General features: G+C 43.7%; 1 protein-coding gene across 3 annotated transcripts in view; it reads right to left on the bottom strand.

The window, feature by feature from the left end:
* GLB1 (galactosidase beta 1) overlaps positions 1-20,542 on the bottom strand; it is a 60,561-nt gene that overhangs the window by 23,374 nt on the left and 16,645 nt on the right. For all 3 annotated transcript variants that reach the window (XM_075921843.2, XM_014572899.4, XM_075921844.2), the window contains exons 3-10: positions 13,846-13,996; positions 13,528-13,588; positions 12,887-12,981; positions 7,223-7,403; positions 4,533-4,591; positions 3,697-3,818; positions 3,557-3,597; positions 2,907-3,019 (exon numbers count right to left, since the gene is read on the bottom strand). In XM_075921843.2, the coding sequence (XP_075777958.2) occupies positions 2,907-3,019; positions 3,557-3,597; positions 3,697-3,818; positions 4,533-4,591; positions 7,223-7,403; positions 12,887-12,981; positions 13,528-13,588; positions 13,846-13,996 (823 nt within the window). The remainder of the gene's footprint in view (positions 1-2,906; positions 3,020-3,556; positions 3,598-3,696; positions 3,819-4,532; positions 4,592-7,222; positions 7,404-12,886; positions 12,982-13,527; positions 13,589-13,845; positions 13,997-20,542) is intronic.

The following is a 20,542-nucleotide window of genomic DNA, read 5'->3' as shown; positions in this document are numbered from 1 at the left end:
TGAAAGCCTAAGTTTCTTAAAGTGTAGGCGTAAAGCCACAGAAGGAGACCAAGAACTGGTCTCTTCTTAAAAGTTAGACTGATATAGCTACAGCACTCAGGGGTGTGAAACCAAATTAACTTCCAAAGTGAATGACCTTAGATTGACAAAAGCAATCTAGTTAACTGGGCTACTGGTAATGGAAAGAGACAGAGCTCTTAAAGCAACAGAAAATCCCTTTCCATGTATGCAGTCTGCAGCTATGCTATGTGGTTATGCTGCACAGCTACGGTGCTACAGCTATGCCACTATAGTAACCGTAGCATAGACATGGCAGTAAAGAAGCACCAGTGCAGACTATGGGAATCAGGGGCAGAAAAGCCAAGAGGCACTCAGAACAGGCAGCATGTTTTTCAAAGCCAACTATAAGGAGCTTGTGCACTCAACCATGACAAAGCAATCCCTACATCTGACATCTCCTTGATATGTTCCAACCACTTCATTGGTAGAGCTGTTAAAAAAAGAATGACTTAGATCTCCAGATAATGGCATTATACCTCCATTTCTTCCTTACTCTTTGTACTTGAAAATGGCTCAACCAGTTCTGCTCCAGCTTTCATGAAATCCAATCAAAACAATTTTCATATTAAGGAGAAAGCCAAACGTGGCTCACTTCAGTCCCAAAACAGAAAAAGAGGCCTAGGTCAGGAAAACCAAAAATGACCCCATGCACCTCTCCGCTCACTGCCCTCTCAAAAAAACCTCTAGGGGCTCACTACATGTTATGCTCACAACAAATCTGCCATTTTGAGTGCAGCTATTCAGGACAGCTCTCCTTTAAAAAATAACTTTCCCTCAAAAGATGATTAAGGAGATATGCTGTTACTGGTTTAGAAGCCAACCACAGCACAGACAGCAAGAGTCTATTTAGATCCCGTGAATATGCAGGGTAAAAGCTAAACAAACCACAGTGTAAAAGTTGCATACACCAGTCTGGCCTACCAAAATTGGCAGTGCTTACTCTACACACCACATCTTATCAAAACCAACTCTCTGCAAGAAATAGAATCTCCCTGGTTCACATACATGCAAACAAGAAGCTCACAGCTCATATACGCACTTGCTGTCATTAAAGAACTCAAGAGCAGCAAGGTTTTTTTGTGACGTTTATTGGCAAGGGAAGCCATACAGAGATGTGAGGACTAAGGTGAACTATAATGGAGATAATATAAAGCTATCAAAATGTGATAAGACTTGGAAAGTTAAGCTTGGGGAAAACAGAGATGGTTAAGTGAATGTTCTACAGTAGCCTTTCAAAGGAGACAAACACACCCAAACTTGAGTTATGCTTCCCCACAGAATGGGACCCAAAGCACATGCTTGTATTGAACAGTCCTAAATTTTGGGATGTCCAAAATCCAGATTCAAAATATGCAGCACAGCCTAATCTCTTGTTTGTAAAGTCATGAAGGGAAAATCTCTGTCCATCTGAATCAGCTTTCCTTCTGTAAGAGACCTCAAACACCAGAGTCTACAACAAAGTTTGGAAGTGGAGTTTGGGTGAATTTTTACACAACAATCAAAGAACTCAACAGTAGCAAGCAGCAGCAACACATTTCAATACCTGAAGTTGATAACCAATAGATTGGCAGATTTTTTTTAAATAATTATGACTGATAATATTCAGATTTATTTTAAGCATTTTCCCCCTTTTATCTACTTAAATTTTCACAGTTGGACAGAATTATGGAGGAGACAAGACAATAACTAGTTATGGAAAGCAGAGTCTCAGATTCAAAAAGCTAAAACTGTAGAATCACTAAAACACAAATGGTCAACATTACATGTCAAAATATGCAAAGTAAACAATATCTAAATAAGTTCTCAAGCAGCACTTTTCTAACTTTGCCTATCAATACATTTCTTATCTTTTTTTCCACTGGCTTGTGTATGCTCAATGAAACAAACATTTACTGATAAAAACTAAACATTCCAAACCTAGTAATAAATCAGAAGGCAACTCACACCAATGTAAAACCAGGAGAGCTCACGTAATCAAGTACAGGCAGTCCCCGGGTTACGTATAAGATAGGGACTGTAGGTTTGTTCTTAAGTTGAATCTGTATGTAAGTCGGAATTGGCGTCCAGATTCAGCCGCTGCTGAAACTGACCGCCAGTTCTGACTTACATACAGAATCAACTTAAGAACCCCAAGCGTCCCCAAGTCAGCTGCTGCTGAAACTGATCAGCAGCTGATTCCAGGAAGCCCTGGGCAGAGCAACTCTGCCTCAGGCTTCCTGCAGTCAGCGCTGATCAGTTTCAGCAGCGGCTAAATCAGGACGCCTGGGGCAGAGCAGCTGGGGTGCTGCTGGTCTGCTCCAGTAGCGCCGCTCCTCGGCGCTACTGGACCAACCCAGCAGCACCCCATCTGCTCTGCCCCAAGCGTCATGATTCAGCCGCTGATGAAACTGACCAGCAGCGGCTGAATCAGGACCAGAGCAGCTGGGGTGCTGCTGGGTTGGTCCAGTAGCGCCCAGAGCGGCGCTGCGGGACCAACCGGCAGCGCCCCAGCTGCTCTGCCACAGGTGTCCTGAGAAAAGCCTAGTCAGCTGGGGGGGGGAGGGGCATACTAGCTGCGCCCCCCACCCCCACCGCAGCAGACCAGGAAGACGCGGGAGGCGGACCGAGACGCACCGCGGTCCCGCCGCCTGGGTCCTCCACGGCTTTGCTCCCAGTCTCCCTGGTCTGCTGGAGACCAGCAGACCAGGGAGACGGGGAGCAAAGCCTCTGAGGACGCCGGCAGCGGGACAGCCGCGGGGTGTCTGGGCTGTCCCACTGCCGGCTTCCCCCGCAGCTTTGCAGTCGGGGACTGCCTGTAGTGAACTTTTAAAGAAACATTCTGAAAATCTTGTCTTATTAACACTCACCCTACCAATGACTCCTCTCAGGGAAAAGTATTTGTCAGTGAGGTCCCCAGCTTCACTCAGTGGAGCGTCATAGTCATAACTGGTAGGCTGGGATGCATATGGCATGTTTGCCCCTATGAAAAAAAAAAATTGATTGAACTTCTCCGGTCCCCTTTCCCATGGACTAGTTTTTTTAGACTTGTTTCATTGCACTCACAAATATCTTTGCTCAGAGCAAGGCCTCCAAGTCTTGGGTCCCCTTCAGGAAACCATCCATATTCAGGACAGAATTTAAGGTCCTGCTTACATCTCACTTAAGTTTGTTGGAGTTACACGCATGCTTAAGAAAGGCCCTGCATTGGAACGGATTTATGCATATACTTTAGTATGTCCTTAAAATCAGGGCTTTGGAGAATGAAGTGGCGATTAGCAAGTGTAGTGTTGCGCCTGCGCCTGAAATATGGGAGGAGATATGCTCTGACACTTAATTCAGAGGCTCCTTGGCACCCAATCCTCCTGCACCACTGGCATTTAGAACACTTCTGTGTGTCCTGAAAAAATGACTACAGAATTGATTTAGGATATGGGGGACTGAGAGGTGGAAGGTTTGCAGTGTATGTGGCCTCACTTGTAATTGGAAAGCAAGTAATTTTTCTCTCATTCTTTCTTACCATTCCAATAAGCAAAGTTGGTTCCCCCTATAAACATGTACCTAAAACAAAAAACAAATAAAACCACTCAAACTAGTGCTGACTGCCACCTTCCTTAACCTTTTAAATAAAAACAAATCCTCTCTTGAACGTGCACTTACATATTAACGTTAGCACCACGTGCCAGGATTTCGTCAAGACTTTTAGCTATCCTCTCTGTAGGCACCACAGCATGAGGGTGACCCCAGTGATCCAGCCAACCAGTATAGAACTCAGAATTTACCTGCTCAGGGTGAAATGTGACGGTTTGAGGAGAGAACATGAAAGGGGTGGGGTGAACGGAAGGAGAGAAGGAACATAAAAAAGGAGGCAATACTAGAATTAAGGTTAAATTATTTTAAGATCAATTTATATCACTAACAAGAAGAAGAAAAGGCAGCTAAATGCATTTGAATCACATTCAAATAATTACTGTCAATATAGTGAAATACATTAAAAGTCAGTCACCCACAGGAGATGAAGTATCCCTTTAGCTAAGGTTAAGTTCTTCTCTCAAAGGGGGTAAGGCATCAAAATGGCTCCTAACCAGCTCACATCCCATTAAAACTTGTGTAAAAATGGATGCTAGTTAAAAACAGGACGCAGTTTTTTAACCTGCTCTATTATTTCTGTCTCTAACTTCCACTCCCACGCATACCTGACTCACTTAACTAGTCATTTCTCCTGCTGTGGCTGCTTTGTACATATTTTCCTTGGCTGGGCAAAACCAAGAGCAACTGGGATCTTCTGAGGCCAAAAGATACTTTACAGAACAGCAGTCAGGGATCACCAAACAACAGCATGGTACAGTGTCCCCAGCCTCTGCCTTACCATGAAACAAGAGTTACAATGCCTCATGTACCCAGGTACCCCAAGCAGCAGAAACTACTGCTGTCAACCCTCAAGTTTTCATTACTATCAAAATTAAGAACATATGGACATTTTAAAAAACACATACCAAGGGGCCTCTGGGCTCACTGCCTCTTTGACTTAGAAATGCTGCTGTGACATTGCTACCTGCAAATAAAAAACAAAACTAAGCTGCAATACAATACCCATGCTATTTCAGTCCTTTGCCTTCAGGATCAGAAACTGGGATGCAGTGCCTCATCTCTGTATCAGCAACAACCTAGGTGGAAATCTGTGCCTACATTTTCAGAAGAGGCTAGTGATTTTGGCTGCCCAATTTGAGACACCAAAAAAGGGCCTAATGATCTGAGTTAGGGATGTAAAATCCCATTTAAAATGTTAACTGGTTAAACTATATGTTTAACCAGCCCACCACGTCACACCATGGGCAGAGGGCAGCCGGAGCAACCTCGTGCCCGTGATGCAGTAGGCCCGGTTGGACAGGACAGAATCCACTGCACTGTGCCGCGAGCAGGGGGCTGCTCCTGCTGGGCACCAGTTAACAAGTTACCTTGGTAAGCACGGTGAGGCAATGCTTGCTGGGTAACTAGTTAACTAGTTACCCCTTTATATCCATAATCTGAGTAGGAGTGCTCAGTGCTTTCAGGAATCCAGGCCTCTTTCAGGAGCCCCAACTTGAACACCAAGAACTAAAGTCACCAGTCATTTTTCAAAACATAGGCCTTAGTTTAAAATAGATATATCTGTGGGAAGTGTGAAAGTCAGGGAACTGGCAAATCAGATTTGTATTTCACATCTAAGTCACTAGTCTGGAAGTCACTACCATTTAACAGATGACCTCCATGTGCTGAATGAATAAATGAACTGAGACTACAAACATATTTTACCACAAAGAACAATTCACAAGGGAGGCCCCAGGTTGAAGGCACTTGGAAACTACCGTATATACTCGAGTATAAGTCGACCCGAATATAAGCCGAGGCACCTAATTTTACCCCAAAGAACTGGGAAAAACTATTGACTCGAGTATAAGCCTAGGGTAGGAAATGAGGCAGCTACTGGTAAATGTAAAAAATGAAGATAGATACCAATAAAATTACATGAATATTTATTTCAAAGAAAAACAATAACCTAGCTCTGTAAGTGGAAAAGGGGGTCAACAAAAACAATATGGTTCTGCAGGCACGGCCACAGCTCAGCCCCCACCGCCCCCGCCCCGCAGCCCCCACGTTCCGGCCCCCTCGCCTGCCAACGAGCCCCCTCTAAACGAGCCAGCGGGGGGGGGGGGGGTGCCGGTGCTGGCTGGATTTTACCACGGGAGGGGAGGGGAGAGGAGGGGGAGCAGGGAGCAGTGGCTGGTCCTTGTGCACCTGCCCCAGAATCGGGCCCAAGCTCCTGATGAGGGCTCCCGGGCGCTTCCAGAACAGACGCCCACGGTGCCGAGTCGGCTCCTGGCCCAGCTGTTCCCGAGCTCAGCGCTGCACCCGAGCGTCATGGCGAACGGCCCCAAACGCCCTTCCTCCCATGCGGCAAGGGCCCGTGGTGCCGGGCAGGCAGGGGCTGGGGGGCCAGGAGAGCCAGGAGGGCAGGGGCTGGGGGGCCGAGGGGGCAGGGACTGGGTGGGCCAGGAGGGCAGGGGCTCGGAGGGACAATGAGACAGGGGGGCCGGGAGGGCCAGGAGGGCAGGGGCTGGGGGGGACGAGGAGACAGGGGCTGGGGGGGACAAGGGGACCTGGGGGCTGAGAGGGTCAGGAGGGCAGGGGCCGGAAGGGCCAGGAGGGCAGGGGCAGGGGCGCCGGAGCTCCAGGCTCACGCGTCTAGACCCGGCCGGCGACAGAGACGCGCTGAGCCTGCCCGCGAGCAGGAGGCTGACTCGAGTATAAGCCAAGGGGGGCATTTTTCAGCACAAAAACTGTGCTGAAAAACTCGGCTTATACTCGAGTATATACGGTACATGCAGGTTGGACTGAAGCCCAGGAAAATTCCCAACTGCCAAGGCTGTGCAGTTTCTATGGATAAATTATTATCAAGTCCCCTGTTCAGACTGGGCACTTTTCACAAGCACTATTCTCACTTAATTCTGCATGCTTAAGTATGGGGCAATGCGCCCTTTTTTAACTGCACCTTGCAATGCTAGATTTTCTTCAGTGGAAAGCAAGGTGATAATCTGATGGAATTGGATTTGGGGCTGGGCTAAGAGCCCTTTGAAAAAGCTACTGGGCATTGCTATATTTGTTCAGTAGGTTTGCATTATAAACAGGCCAGAGATGACTGCCTCATAAATCATGTCAGCTGGCTCCCTTTATATCAGGGGTTCTCAAACTTCATTATTCCATGACCCACTTCTGACAACAAAACTTATTACATGAGCCCAGAAGGGGGAACTGTAGCTTGAGCCCATCCAAATTCTGTCACCCCAGGCAAGAGCTAAAGTCAAAGGGTGGGCGGCCTGTAACCTGAGCCCTGCCACCCAGAGCTAAGGTCTTTGGCCTTCAGATCAACCCTGGATGGTAGTGCTCAGGATTCAATTTTGGCACCAAGCAGTGGGGCTCAGACTTTGGCCCTAGCAAGTCTAATGCCAGCCCTGGTGATGCCATTAAAACTGGATCATGTCCCAACCCACAGTGTGAGAACTACTGTTCTCTATTTAAGAAGACATCAAACGGCAATATGTAGATCATCACTTCAACTCCACAGCCAGGGAGACCATCAAGCTTTGCTACAAGTGAACAAACAAACATTGGCCTAGTTATTTTGCTGTGAACAGCTGCCACTAACCTGGTGGGAAGTCCACTGTTGCATAAAGACCCTGCAGAGCTCCACATCTCAAGTAAGATTTGCTTGCCCCATCTGTTGTAAACAGCACCACCTCATTCCCAAGGTGGTGATGAAAGAGTCTCTGAAGGTAACGAAGGTAATCGTAATCACAGGCAAAGTAGCTTCCATATTCATTTTCAACCTATGCAACAGAAATAATAGACCTGTGGCAAAGCTGACATGAGATAACAAGGCCTGCACCTGTCTCTCCATGTGGAAAAGGCCTGTCATACTGAAAATGGAAAAGACATTCACTGCGGCACCATGAAAACCTAACCCGGATTTGCCTCCTCTCTGCAGGGAGAGCATCAAAGCCCAACAGACCAACTCCAGAGAAGATGCATGGGATGAGGAGAGAAGATGCCATGCTGGTAGCATCATTCTCACCTCTCAGAAGCTTGCAGGAGTTCCATGGCTATCTGCAGAGGAGTTGTATTCCAAAGCATCAACCTCCCAATTGCACAGGTACCAGCACCAGGTCGTTTAAGGCATTGCTTCTGGTTGCCTTCCTGGGCACAAGCTCACAGCATTGCTGCAAGAGATGCTGTCTTGTCTGGCTAATCCAAATTCTTAGTAAACAGAAGGCAAAAGGGAGAGAGAAGGGGGAGCGGGGGGAGAGAAGAAACAAGGAAGGAAAAGGATGTGCAGTAACAACAGAAACCCAAGTCCCAAAGGCCAGGTGGCGTTAGGAATTTAGCCAGAGCTGGTGGTGTTATCAATTGCAGAGCCAGTGCAAGCTTCTCCAAGCTAAGCCATCCATTGGCCTCAGCCATTTCTGGAGAGTCCACCTGAACTCAGGAGGGTAGTCTATTCTCAATAGGCTACGACAAGAATGGATATGGGGCCTGAATAAAAATGCCATTTGTGATGAAGGCACCTGGCTGCTAGGGTCTGGAGTGAGATGAGGAACTCATTTGTCATAGACCCCTGAATAGCTGTCAGAAGGTAAAAGGTTTCTCTCACTACTGACTCATTTATCGATAGGCCTTGGTACAGCATCACAGAACTAGAGTGATTTTTAACTAATCAACAGACTCTCTCATGCTGTTTCTGAGTCCTGTATGTGGAGACAAGAATTAAACTACAAACTTTTGCCTTTAATATATTGTCTTAGTTTGACTCTATGCTCCCTAAGTGTAGGAATTAATAGTGAGTTTGGGGCTCTTGCAAGTTTCCTCACTCAACTTCTTAAAAATTAAATACATAGTAAGTTGCAAAAGCTTTCGTTATGAATTAGACTTTTGTTGTTAAAGTGCTAATGTAGTTATGAAAACAAAGGTGCTCATAATGCTGAAACAGATTTAATACGAAGACCCAGCTAAGTTATGCCATGCATGGAACTCCTCTCACAATTAAGAACACCACTTATATTTTTATCCTAGCATCCATCTAGCAATATCAAAGTACTTTCAAAACATGGATACGCACTGTTATCCCTGTTTGACAAGGGAAGATACTGAGTCACAAAGGGATTAAGTGACTTGCCCCAGGTGTCTCAGTGAGTCAGCAGCAAAGTTGGGTAAAAGCCCAAATCTCTCTACTTGCAATATCCTGTTCTGACAAACAATCATCCTCCTAACTAGTAGACACATGAATAGTGGGGGATACTTAAATGGACTGCATCTAATGTTGCAAATAAGAAATGGTACACACCTGTCTAACTACTTGTTTTGTAGCTAAAGTCCTATCATGCGCATACGTGACTAACTGCAGGCATAAACGTGAGCAGGGTGGATTTTAAAAAAATATGATTTTTTTATATTAACAATTTTTCTTTTAAAAATAAAATTAAAAATGAAGTCTAGATATGATGCACAATATGTAAAGAAATAAACCATATTTTAGTTGTAAACGTGAAACCTCTTTTGATGAGTAAAGTTTATGTATTCAAACCACGTCAGGTGATTTTGGTTAATAACAATAAATTTCATATACTGTTTAGCATGTTTAATTAAATTTCAGGTATCATTGTAATATGGCTTAACATGAAACATGAGAATAAAAGCTTATCTAGTAAATAGTTGATGTATTATTCACCATGTTCTAACATATTAAATATGTACAGTTCAATAAAAACCTGAAAATGTTAAAGCTATGTAACTGCATAAATACATAGTTTGCCCATCTAGGCAGCAAAAAAGATGGACCAAATCTATCGTAAAGACTCTCTCTAACTGTAAATCAATGTTTAAATTATTATATCAATGTGTATGCACCTTCAGTTATTTTCTAAAGTACATACAAATTGAAAAATTGATTAAAATGGATGACAAATCAAGGCTTTCCACTTGTTGTTGTAGGTCTAAATTATGGGATAAGGTTGAATAAAGATGCACAACTCCAACTACGTTAATTGCGTAGATGGAGACGAAGTCTCTTAAATCGAATTTTGACGCTGTCCATATAGCAGCTCAACGGGAGCACACTCTCCCTTCTACTTCCCTTATTCCTCATAGAAGCAGGACTACCAGCATCGATGGGAGCTCCCTCTCAGTTTGAATTAGCGTGTCTTCACTAGACCAACTAAGTAGAATCCTGGTATATTGACTACATCAGCTTCAAAGTTCATTGGGGCATAGACATTGCCTTGGTAAGTTAAACCATCATTTAAAAATTGCTGATTTAAGTAATCCACCCTGAGTATCAGTCTGGGAAATTAGAAGCCTTCTTTCAAAATCAGAACTTAATGCTTAATTTGTTCAGTGCAATAATCAATGGAAGCACTAGGGCCAAATATTTATTTATTCATTCCAAGAGATAGCAGATCTTGTCAGGCTAGATATTTTAGTGCTTTATCAGGCTAAGGAAAGAGAATGTTCCACTAAATGGCAATAAAAAGCACTGAACTGTGTCACGGCATAACTTTCAGCTTCTTCTTTTGAGTAACTTTTGGTGCTTGGGCTACTGAAGCAGATGGCACTGGTTAGAGCCCAGCACTGTGGGGATTATCCTATGCATGTCAGCTTTCCACACAGCTTTCCCAAAACACTTTCAGACAGACTTGATGTACATCTGACTCCAGTGCTAGACAGGGACAGCTAATTCTTGCAAACAATGCCCAACTCATGCAGAGATGGTAGGAAGCAAAAGAATTAGGCTACATGCACACTACAGATGAAAGCTGAATTAAACTACGCAACTCCAGCTACATAAATAGCATAACTGGAGTTGACATACCTCACAGCTCAACTTACTGTGGCACCTCCCACTGAGGATGTTCCTTATGCCTTGCAAGTTGGTGGAGTACTGAGTTGATGGGGGGCGCGATCAGTGGTCGATTTATCAAGTCCTCACTAGACTTGCTAAACTCTGCAGCACTGACCTTACGATAAGTGAGGGGGCCAGTGGTGGCAGGAGGCAAAGCAAGAGGAAAGGGGATGGCAGGGCAGCTGTGGTTTAGTTTCCTCTGTGAAGCACTTAGATACTAGATGAGGATAAGTCAATGCATCAGTAGTGGGAGCTCCCAATGCTGGGAGATGTGGGTTCTATTCTTACTCTGCTACTTGCTCTTGAACAAGTTACTTACCTTCTCCAGGCCTCATCTATGCAACCTGCAGAATAATAATAATGCTAACCAACCCAGCTTTGTGAAGTGACTTAAGACAAAGGGATTGTGAGTGCACAGTATTTGCAAGAAATCCCCAAGAGGCTTCGGGGGGAAAGACCGAGGGTGAGTCTTGACTCCAAAAAAACCCATTGACTTCAGTGGAGCCAGCATTTCCTGCTCTTGGTGGGGAATTGCAGAGAACCATGGCAGAGGATTCTGTATGTAATAAGGAACAAAGGAGCAAGAAAAGGTAGAAGCAAAAGAGATGAAGAAGTGAGTTTGATTTAAGGTTTGTATCACAGATCCCTGACTCTCAGGAAGTGCTGAGTTCAACTGAATTGCTTCAACATGACCTATGTATCAACAATGCAGGCAAATAGGCGGCTAATAAGTGGCTATGCTCAACTCATTTTCACAGACAAGTCTCTTTCGAAGGGGTCAAGAGACATCTGCACTAAGGACCAAAAACCAAACTGTGCTTCTTAAAATAATGGAGATACACGGATAACATTAAACTGAATGGAACCTCTGGGTACCTCACACCACCACCACACCATTCTCTAGGTCCGTTCTAGTCTTCTATACCCTTTTGTTTGTAATATAGTTTAAACTGATTTTAATTCCAGTTATCATGGAGAGCAAATATTATTTAAAGACCAAAGCCTAAAGGAATCAATAAGTTTCATCAGTCAGCTGCACCTGCAGGAAACATTGCAACAGAGACAGCCTTGGTACAGTCCATGGGTGCATTAAAAATTCTAGAGATATGTAGCCAGACAGGAACCCCCTTGTAACATCCATTTTTGCTTGCCTGGAGCATACAGGGCACACAGAGCAGAAGGCCCAGGCTGTGTGACCGTGAATGGCTGTAAACAGAGATACGCCAATTGCTGACAAAGAGGCTGCCAAGGAGTGCCCTTGACTCAAACCCATATTGATACGAACACACATCCATCCGCGGGGGAGGAATCTCTCGCCCAGTAAAAAAATGTCTAGTGCTCACAATTTAGTTCTCTCTCTTGCAAGTGTAAATTAACTTGAAACTTGCTTGTAAGAACTGGCGCCACAAAACGGACTAGTACAATTCGGCATCTTAGATAAGAAAGAGAATACGGGCCCCCAGGGGTATAAAGATAGGTCCAGCAGCGCATTTTCTCTGAGTGTCAATCTACCATCTATCTGCTGGTCGGGTTAGGTGTTTGATCTCCCGAGGTTCCAAGGGGACGCCCACCTCGTATTCGTCTTTCCTAGGAATTGAGAGACCGGCCCTGGCCTGACACGCTGGAGTCGAGAGGCACAGAAAGGGGTAAAAATTATACCTGGATGTGGTCCTTTGTTTAAGTATATATATACATAGACTTAGAGCTCTTTAAAGATTAAGCTGTCACTTGGTACCATTATTTCTATTTTCTATCTTTATTTTCTTTGTAACCATTTTTAAAATCTGTATTTGTTAGCATTTAAGAAATAGAGCAATAGCCATTGTAACCATATGCTTTTATAAGTCTTTTAATAAACCTGTAACTGTTTAAGTTTTAACCTGACTCCTTCAGTTGCTGTAACAGAACCAAGCACAATTTAAAAGAACTTCAGCCGGTCATAAAAGGACAGACATAGGGAGAGCTTGGGCGTTTGGATCTGTGTCACTCCCAGGTGACAAGATCCGTTGGGGCACCTTTCCAGCCTTTCCCAGGCTGCCCGCTGCGAAGGAACCCCTGTGTTCTAGCAGTTAAAATCTAAGGTGTAATAAGCTCTTTCTATATAACGGGGCGTCTGTTGGCCTGCTGGCCACCCTCTGCGACGGGACCCCGGTCCTAGCAGTAAAGACATGGACGTTAAACCTTTTCTCAGAAGCATACACACACACACTGCCCTGACCGTCGGCTGACAAGATATTCCTACCTTTAAAATTGCCACCTATCTAAAAGATTCTGAATGGATTCCCCATTTTAAAGAGCACCCATGTACATTAGTGGAAACATACCTTTGAAAGAACTATTATTAATTCAAGCATGGGAACAAAAGACTTGCTGCATTTCTCAGAGTTAGTGTTCCATTTGATTTTTAAAACATATTACCTGCACCATAATAATTGGCCCTCCATTTTGATAGAGAAGAGGCTTCATTTTGGGTAACAAGACACCCATCCACCTGTCTACAGCTGCTAGGTAATCTGCAATATACAATGTGGAAATTGTTGGCAGTCCACTTTTAAAAAAACAAAAACTATAAATGAGATGTTTTTATAATCAATCTAAACACAAAGTGTACAAGAGCAACAAATAATGAATCAATGACATTCTTCTATACTTTCTCATAACTTCATTAGTATGTAGGGAACTCAAGTGACTTCAAAACCTATACCTAAATCATTCTAATACAGTACAAACTAAAAACAAGAGGTAACGGAACCACACTACAGAAAAGTATTTAATTACTTTCAAGAACATTATCCTTTACAATTTAAGGGTCCAGCTCTGCAAATCCTTAAACACGTAATCTTGCGATTTTCCACCCCATTCCTATCTTACTCTTTCCATGCAGAAATAGTCAGCAAGAACGAAAATCTTATTCAGAGAGCACTCACATTTGTTATTCCTAAACTTTCAGTGGAAACAGTAAGACAATGCCACACTTGAAAATACAGTCTGAACCTACAGATTGGTCATCAATCTGCTTGCCATTGAAACATTTTTACAAATTCTTTTGATCTCCTTACCTGAATCAGAAGATCGGAGAATAACAGATTCTTTCTTTAATAGCCATGCAGGAAGACCCCCCTATGAAGGGGAAAGGAACCATTTCAATGACTTTTTTTAGGAATTACAAAGATAAATTTAATCAGCTATCACATAACTGTACATATTTTACCAATTAAGTACTAGTAATTGGCGAACTGTATTATCCAACACCATATTAAATTATCACTATTTAAGGACAACCCCCCTTGTCCTTAAATGATATTGGAAATCACTTAAGTAGGACTTGAACCCACAATTTTTAGTATTCTAAATGAGGAAGTTTAAATTCAATTTACCATGTCCCATTCTGCGCAGATATATGGTCCGGCTCTTAGTATTACCAACAAGCCAGTCTCATTAGCCAACTTCAGGAAATATTCTATATCTCTGTCATCAGAGAAGTTATATACACCTGGTTCAAATTCATGATAATTCCACGGAACATACCTATGAAGAAAACACCGTCCATAAGAAGTGATTTAAATTAAAATGAAAAAGGAACCCCCCAAAATGCCCCCTTAATCCAGTGCCCAGGAAACAGACTATATCTGCACCTCAAATTTACAGTCCTATAAAGATGTTTTTATTTCTAGACTAATGGAATTCAAACATGAATTTGGGACATAGCTCCTGTAAGGCATTCTAGAAACTGAAGGTGCTAGGGCTAGCACCAAGTAAAATCAGACACTCAGAAGGGAAAGAGATACCTCCATTTTTCACATAGTAATGTACTTTTCCCACATATTTCTTCCTTCCTAACAACATCAATGTAATGAAGTACATTTAAAAGAAAAAATAATTCATTGTGCATCCTCACAGCTTCATAACCCTGAAAAGCCATTGTGAAACAAAAGTCAAGCAGAAAGCCTCCTATAGCACTGCTATTGTCTAGGATTTTTTTTTTTTAAGGTTAAAATTTTTTATGGTTTGTAAAACAAACCAAGAGAACAATGCAGTACCAATAATACCTTTTATTGAGAGAAGAAAAGCCAGAACCAGTGCATGTATGGATTACATAAGTTTAAAAAATTATATAAGACAGACAACATATAGAAATTTCCAGCAACATCAAGCATTTTAATTAAGAGTTATCCACAGGTGTTCAGATGCTAAAATAAAACTTCATCTTGTGTTCATATACATTTGTTCTCAGATTTGTAACACAAGGGAAGAATCTGCACAATTTTCTGTGCAGCCAAGATCCATCCTTTCAGCTTTGGGAAGTAATTTTAATTTCCTTCCCAATCTAGCTATAATGTTTCCTGTATCCTTATTACTTGGCTCTTCTATAGTCTAGGATTTGAATATGAATGGAGTCAAGTTCAATGTTAGCTTTGTTTTCTTGCCTAGATTTGAAAGGCTAGGGAGATGCAAGCTGACTGCTTCCAAATTATATAGGATCATTAAAGCAGACAATTAAAATTAATAAAAAGCTACATGCTTACTTTTAATTCATCCCACAAATTAAAGCCACTGAAAGAACACATACCACTATTGACATCGTGATCAATCAATGTTTTTTCCACCCCCCACAATTTACCTTGTCGCTACTTCTGCTGAAAACGGTTCTTTTGCTATCTACATTAAATTACTTTGTCATTAAATTACTTTGTCATTGCTTAGACCATTGTTTCTCAAACTGTGGGTCCTGACCCCTCTGGGGGTCATGAGCAACTTAGAGGGGGGTTGCAGCAACTTAGAGGGGGGTCACGGTATGGCAAAGTTTGAGAACTGCTGGCTTAGACTGTTCTATATGAATTGGAGAACAGCAGCACATTCTAGCTTTCTGTTCTATGTTCTCTCTTCCAGTTGCCTACGAAGTGGGGGAGTCACTTTACAAACCAACAGAGCAACATTAAAGGCCTTAAAAGGCAACAAGAGTTTTTACAAAACTGGAATTATTTTATTTTAAGAATATCTACATTTTTAAAAGGACTGAAACTTAAAGAATCTAAAGGCAGCTGTTTCTTAGAGAATGAGTTTCCAACTGGTACAAACATACCTGCCCACCAGCTAACAAATTTAAAAAAACTATTATTTTAAATATTTCTCATATAAATTCAAAGCAGCCAACAATATCTCTTGGTTCTTCAAAGAAGCCTTTTTGCTACTAATTTCTCTTGGTGTAAATATCTGGCTCCATCTAGTGGTTAGTTACTTAACCACTTTCCAAAAAAAAAACCAAACACACACACCACACCTGTAGTCTCAACCGAGGATTTTTAAATTCCTATTACTTACGGTGAAAACACCACTATAAGAGACATTGTCTTATTGGTCAATATTTCTCCAACACATGAATACACATGCCACCTTCCCTCTTCTTCATGATTATCTAACAACCCTTTGGCAACTACACCAACAGTTAACAGTACACAGAAAGGCAGTTTAAGAAAAGTATTTTAGCTGTCTTTGAATACAGCTAAAAACAAGGATCATGGACACTGTATGGTTAGGCAGCTCTCCATGGTGGGCCAGTGATCACACAGGAGAGTCTGAAATAGTCATAAATGAAGATAGGACCTTTTAAAACTTTTGACTATGGGGTTACTAGTCTATATTTCAACGCTTCCCACACTTCCACTCCTGCACACACCACTAAAAGTTGAAGTATCAGCATCATTATAGCATTCATTTTTAATCACTTAATTGGGAAGCACATCTGAAGTTTTATCATGAAGATTTAAAGCCTTAACTACAGGACCAGTCTACCTGCAAGACCAAGGTGCTCTCTTATGTCCTGTTGTCAGTGTTTACAGGTGGGAGTTGCACTAATGGTCTTCTACTTAAATCCTCTGTCTTCTCTGATAGCCTCAGCCAGCAAACTGGCATAGTCATAGTCAGGATGGACAGAAAGGATTGGCTGGCCATTTTTGAAGGGAGGTAGCAAGGAATGAGGGGAGGGAAGGAACAGGGCTGGGAGTGGAAACAGGATCCACAGCAGTGGAGCAGGGAGGAGGAGGGGCGCTCCTGCGCCAGAGGTAGGGTTGCCAACTTTCTGAATGCAGAAAAACAAACATCCTTGCCATGCCTCCATCACCCTCTTCCTAAAGCCACATCCCTTCTCCAGTCCCCTTCCAATCCCTTCTCCAATCCTCCATCCCCTCTCCTGTCACACATACACTCCCCCGCCCCCACTCATTTTCACTGTGCTGGGCAGAGGGCTGAGGTGTGGAAGGGGCTGAAGGCTCTGGGCTGGAACCAGAAATGAATGAGAATCTCAGAGTGTGTGTATGTGTGTGTGTGGGGGGGGGGGGGGGGGGGATATAACAGGACTCTGGGCTGGGCCAGGGGGTTGGAGCGCAAGGGGGCAGTGAGGACTCAGAGTAGGGGTGCAGGATCTGAGGTAGGGCTGAGGGCAAGCAGTGCTGGCTCCACACTAGGACTAAGGAGTTTGGAGTATGGGAGGGGTGCAGGCTCTGGGAGAAGTCTCAGAGTTGGGGTGGGGGATTGGAGTGCAGGAGGGATGGGGGGGGCAGGCTCTCGGCAGTGCTTGCCTTGGGCAGCTCCCAGAAGTAGCTGGCATTTCCCTCTGGCGCCTAGGCTTAGGTGTGACCATTCAGCTCTGTGTGTTGCCCCTGTCTGCTGGTGCAGTCCCTGCAGCTCCCATTGGCTGTGATTCCTAGCCAATGGGAGCTGCCGAGTCAGCACTTGGGTGAGCTTAAGAGCCTCCCCTCCCTCCCATTGCCATGCCTCACATGCCTCAGCCTAGAAGCGGGATGGATATGCCAGCCACTTCTGAGCGCCACATGGAGCCAGAGCAGGAGAGGGAGCATGCCTTTGCCCACAGCACCATCAACAGGACTTTTAATGGCCCGTTCAGCAGGGCTGAGAGAAGCTACCAGGATCCCTGGTCTACTGGGCTTTCTGATCAAAAACTGGAGGCCTGGCAACCATATCCGGAGTGGTCACCTACTGGTTGTCCAACTGCCCCCCTACAATGTGCTTCCCTCTATCTACTCCAGATACTGTTGCCTCTCTCCCGCAGCCCCGCTGGCTCTCAGCCAATCAGGTAAGATTCAGGCAAAACCTACACATGGTGTCTTCTTTGGCAGGTTGCCCTGGGCCACCATCTGGACCATCCACCTCAAATGCGAGCCTGGAAGAAAATTATGTGACCCCATACATGCTGATTCCAAGGGTGCTCCAGAGCTCAAGCACCCACCCAAAAAGGGGGGAGAAGGGGAACTCAGCAATTGCAGTGCAAGATTAATTTTTTGTGGGCCATGGTGCCTCACGGCTCATGGCTCTGCCCACCTCTTTTCCTTCTCAGCCTCCTCCCACTCCCATCCTCACCTAAGTGTTATAAATTGTATCCAGAAAATCCTATGAAAGTTTGCACACATAAAGTAGGAGCAAACATGCAATCTTGTATAGGAATGAATGGAAGTTGAAAGCTAAAATTAAAAAAAAAATATCAAAAAACTTTTTTGAAAGACAATATTTCTAAAAGCGCATCAAAAGATTAAAAATAATTTTAAAAGTGCACCAAAAAGTCAAAAATAAAGGTTTAAGCTAGCAATTTAGGAGGAAGATTGGAGGGCTAAGTACAATTCAAATTAGTTGCTAACTGTTAGCCATCCAATCTTCCTCCTGAATTGCTAGCTTAAAACTTTATTTTTGACTTTGTTGGACTTTTTTTTAAATTATTTTAAGTCTTTTGGTGCGTTTTTAGAAAAAATGTTTTAAAAATTTTTTTTGTATATACATACAGGCAGTCCCCGACTTACGTGGATCCGACTTATGTCGGATCCGCACTTACGAACGGGGCTCTCTCGCCCCGGAGCTCGCAGGCAGCGGTCCCGCCACCTCGACCTCGGGGGCGAGAAAAGCTGCTCCCGGTGCCCCTGGTCTGCTGGGGACCGTCCCCAGCAGACCAGGGACACCAGGAGCAAAGCCGCAGCCACAGTGGGGTCCCGTGCCTCTGAGGCTTTGCCAAAGCAAAGCCTCAGAAGCATGGCACCCCACTGCCACTTTGCTCCCCGTGTCCCTGGTCTGCCTGGGGGCGGGGGGGCGCAGCTAGTGTGCTCCCCCCCCCCAGCAGACCAGGCTTTTGTTGTAGACCCTGGGGCAGAGCAACTGGGGCGCTGCCGGTTGGTGGGCACTGCCGCTCTGGGCACTACTGGCCCAACCCGGCAGCACCCCAGCTGCTCTGCCCCAGGCGTCCCCAAGTCAGCCGCTGCTGAAACTGACCAGCGCTGACTACAGGAAGCCCGAGGCAGAGTTGCTCTGCCCCGGGCTTCCTGGAATCAGCCGCTGATCAGTTTCAGCAGCAGCTGACTGGGGACGCTTGGAGTTCTTAAGTTGAATCTGTATGTAAGTCAGAACTGGCGGTCAGTTTCAGCAGAGGCTGAATCTGGACACCAGTTCCGACTTACATACAGATTCAACTTAAGGACAAACCTACAGTCCCTATCTTGTACGTAACCCGGGGACTGCCTGTATATATTTTTTACTTTTCTCTTTTTGGTCTTAAATCTAGTGTGTTTCAAGTAATAAAAACTCCAAGGTTCATTTTGATATCCTTATATATTTTGAGGTAGACTTTTACACAAAAATTTTTTGCACTAGGTATTTACATTTGTAATTAAAAACAGCTGTTGTGTTTAAGGCAAGGGTCAAGTAATTGAGGTGATCGATCAATAGTTTGGTTGGTTAAAAGGAGGGAAGGTTAGTTAAAAGGACAAACAGTGTTGCCCATTAGTTTGTTTGGATTGATTTTGATCTCTACGCCTTCTACAGAACGTACTTGACTGAGTGTCACAAATGGTTGAGCTGGCACAAAGTACTGAGAGCCAAGGTTCACAATTGCTCTATCCACCGTGGTCCCTTGTAGTTTGTGGACAATGGCTGCATAAGCGTGGATGATTGGAAGCATTCACCGCACCACCAAGCAATATCCAAAATTTGCTTGAAATTGACGTGATTGGCTCGATGATGTGCTTTCTGATATCACCTTCGAATTCAATTTCAACTGTGGAGATATCGGTTTCATGAATTTGGTTGCGGCAGAAGTAGGGCCATATTATATTTTGCAATTTTGCTGTTGACCAAGCCTTTTGCTTGGTCAACATTGTACAGAAGCATAACTGTAGTGCCCAGATGTATTACAATTATTAGGCCCTACTGCCAAAAATTCAAACATCTATGCCTGTCATGTAAGCAACTAAGTACATACTCACCACCTATTAATTGGTGGCTTTTGGGAGTTGCTTAGCACCCACAAATTCAAATATTAAATGTTTCATCATCTTTGGAAAACCCTCTTTATTATTATATACATACATGTGTCCAAGAAAGAGTATTACCTGTTCCACCTTGTGTCTCTCACTTTAATCTAAGTTTGAAAATTCTGGTCCAAATATTGATGGTGAAGAGCAAGTATTGAAAAATAAAACTCTTAGCTTGTGGCATTCCACATAAACGTTTCTAACATCTTAGTAATATACAACAGAGTAAACTCACCTCCCCTTTAAGTCTTGAAGTCTAGAATCTAGATCCCTGGCTCGTTCTTAGTGTGACATCTTAACTTCCTTTCTACTGCTGTACCACAGATTCACTCTGGAGTCTGCCCTACTTCAAATTTTCTAAAATGTTTCATATTTGTATATTATGAGACAAGGTTTTTTTAACTGCGGGAAATGGCATCATACTGAGAACATAACTTATTATAGTTAAAATACCCCACTTTATCTCTAAGCATGTGATTATTACTTTCAGTCTCCTACTCAAACTATGACACCTCTAAACTCCCTGCAAAGTGGGCAACTGTTATCCAAATTTACAACGGGGAAAACCAATACAAGTTTATATGCCAATACTATGTCAGAGCCAAATACCAGAAAAATCAGGAGAACCTGAATTGCAGTTCTGTGTTCACACCACTAGGTCTCACTGTTCTAAGCCCGCTGAAAGCTTTGGTAAACAGACAAGCTGTGTAGTGTCAAACTGTCAGACTCAGATGGGAGGAAAAAAGTTCCAGACATGCAGTCA

Source organism: Pelodiscus sinensis, chromosome 2 (genome assembly GCF_052426305.1).
Source record: "Pelodiscus sinensis isolate ZL-2025 chromosome 2, ASM5242630v1, whole genome shotgun sequence".
Taxonomy (NCBI): Eukaryota; Metazoa; Chordata; order Testudines; family Trionychidae; genus Pelodiscus; species Pelodiscus sinensis.
This window is presented reverse-complemented; position numbering and strand designations above follow the sequence as displayed.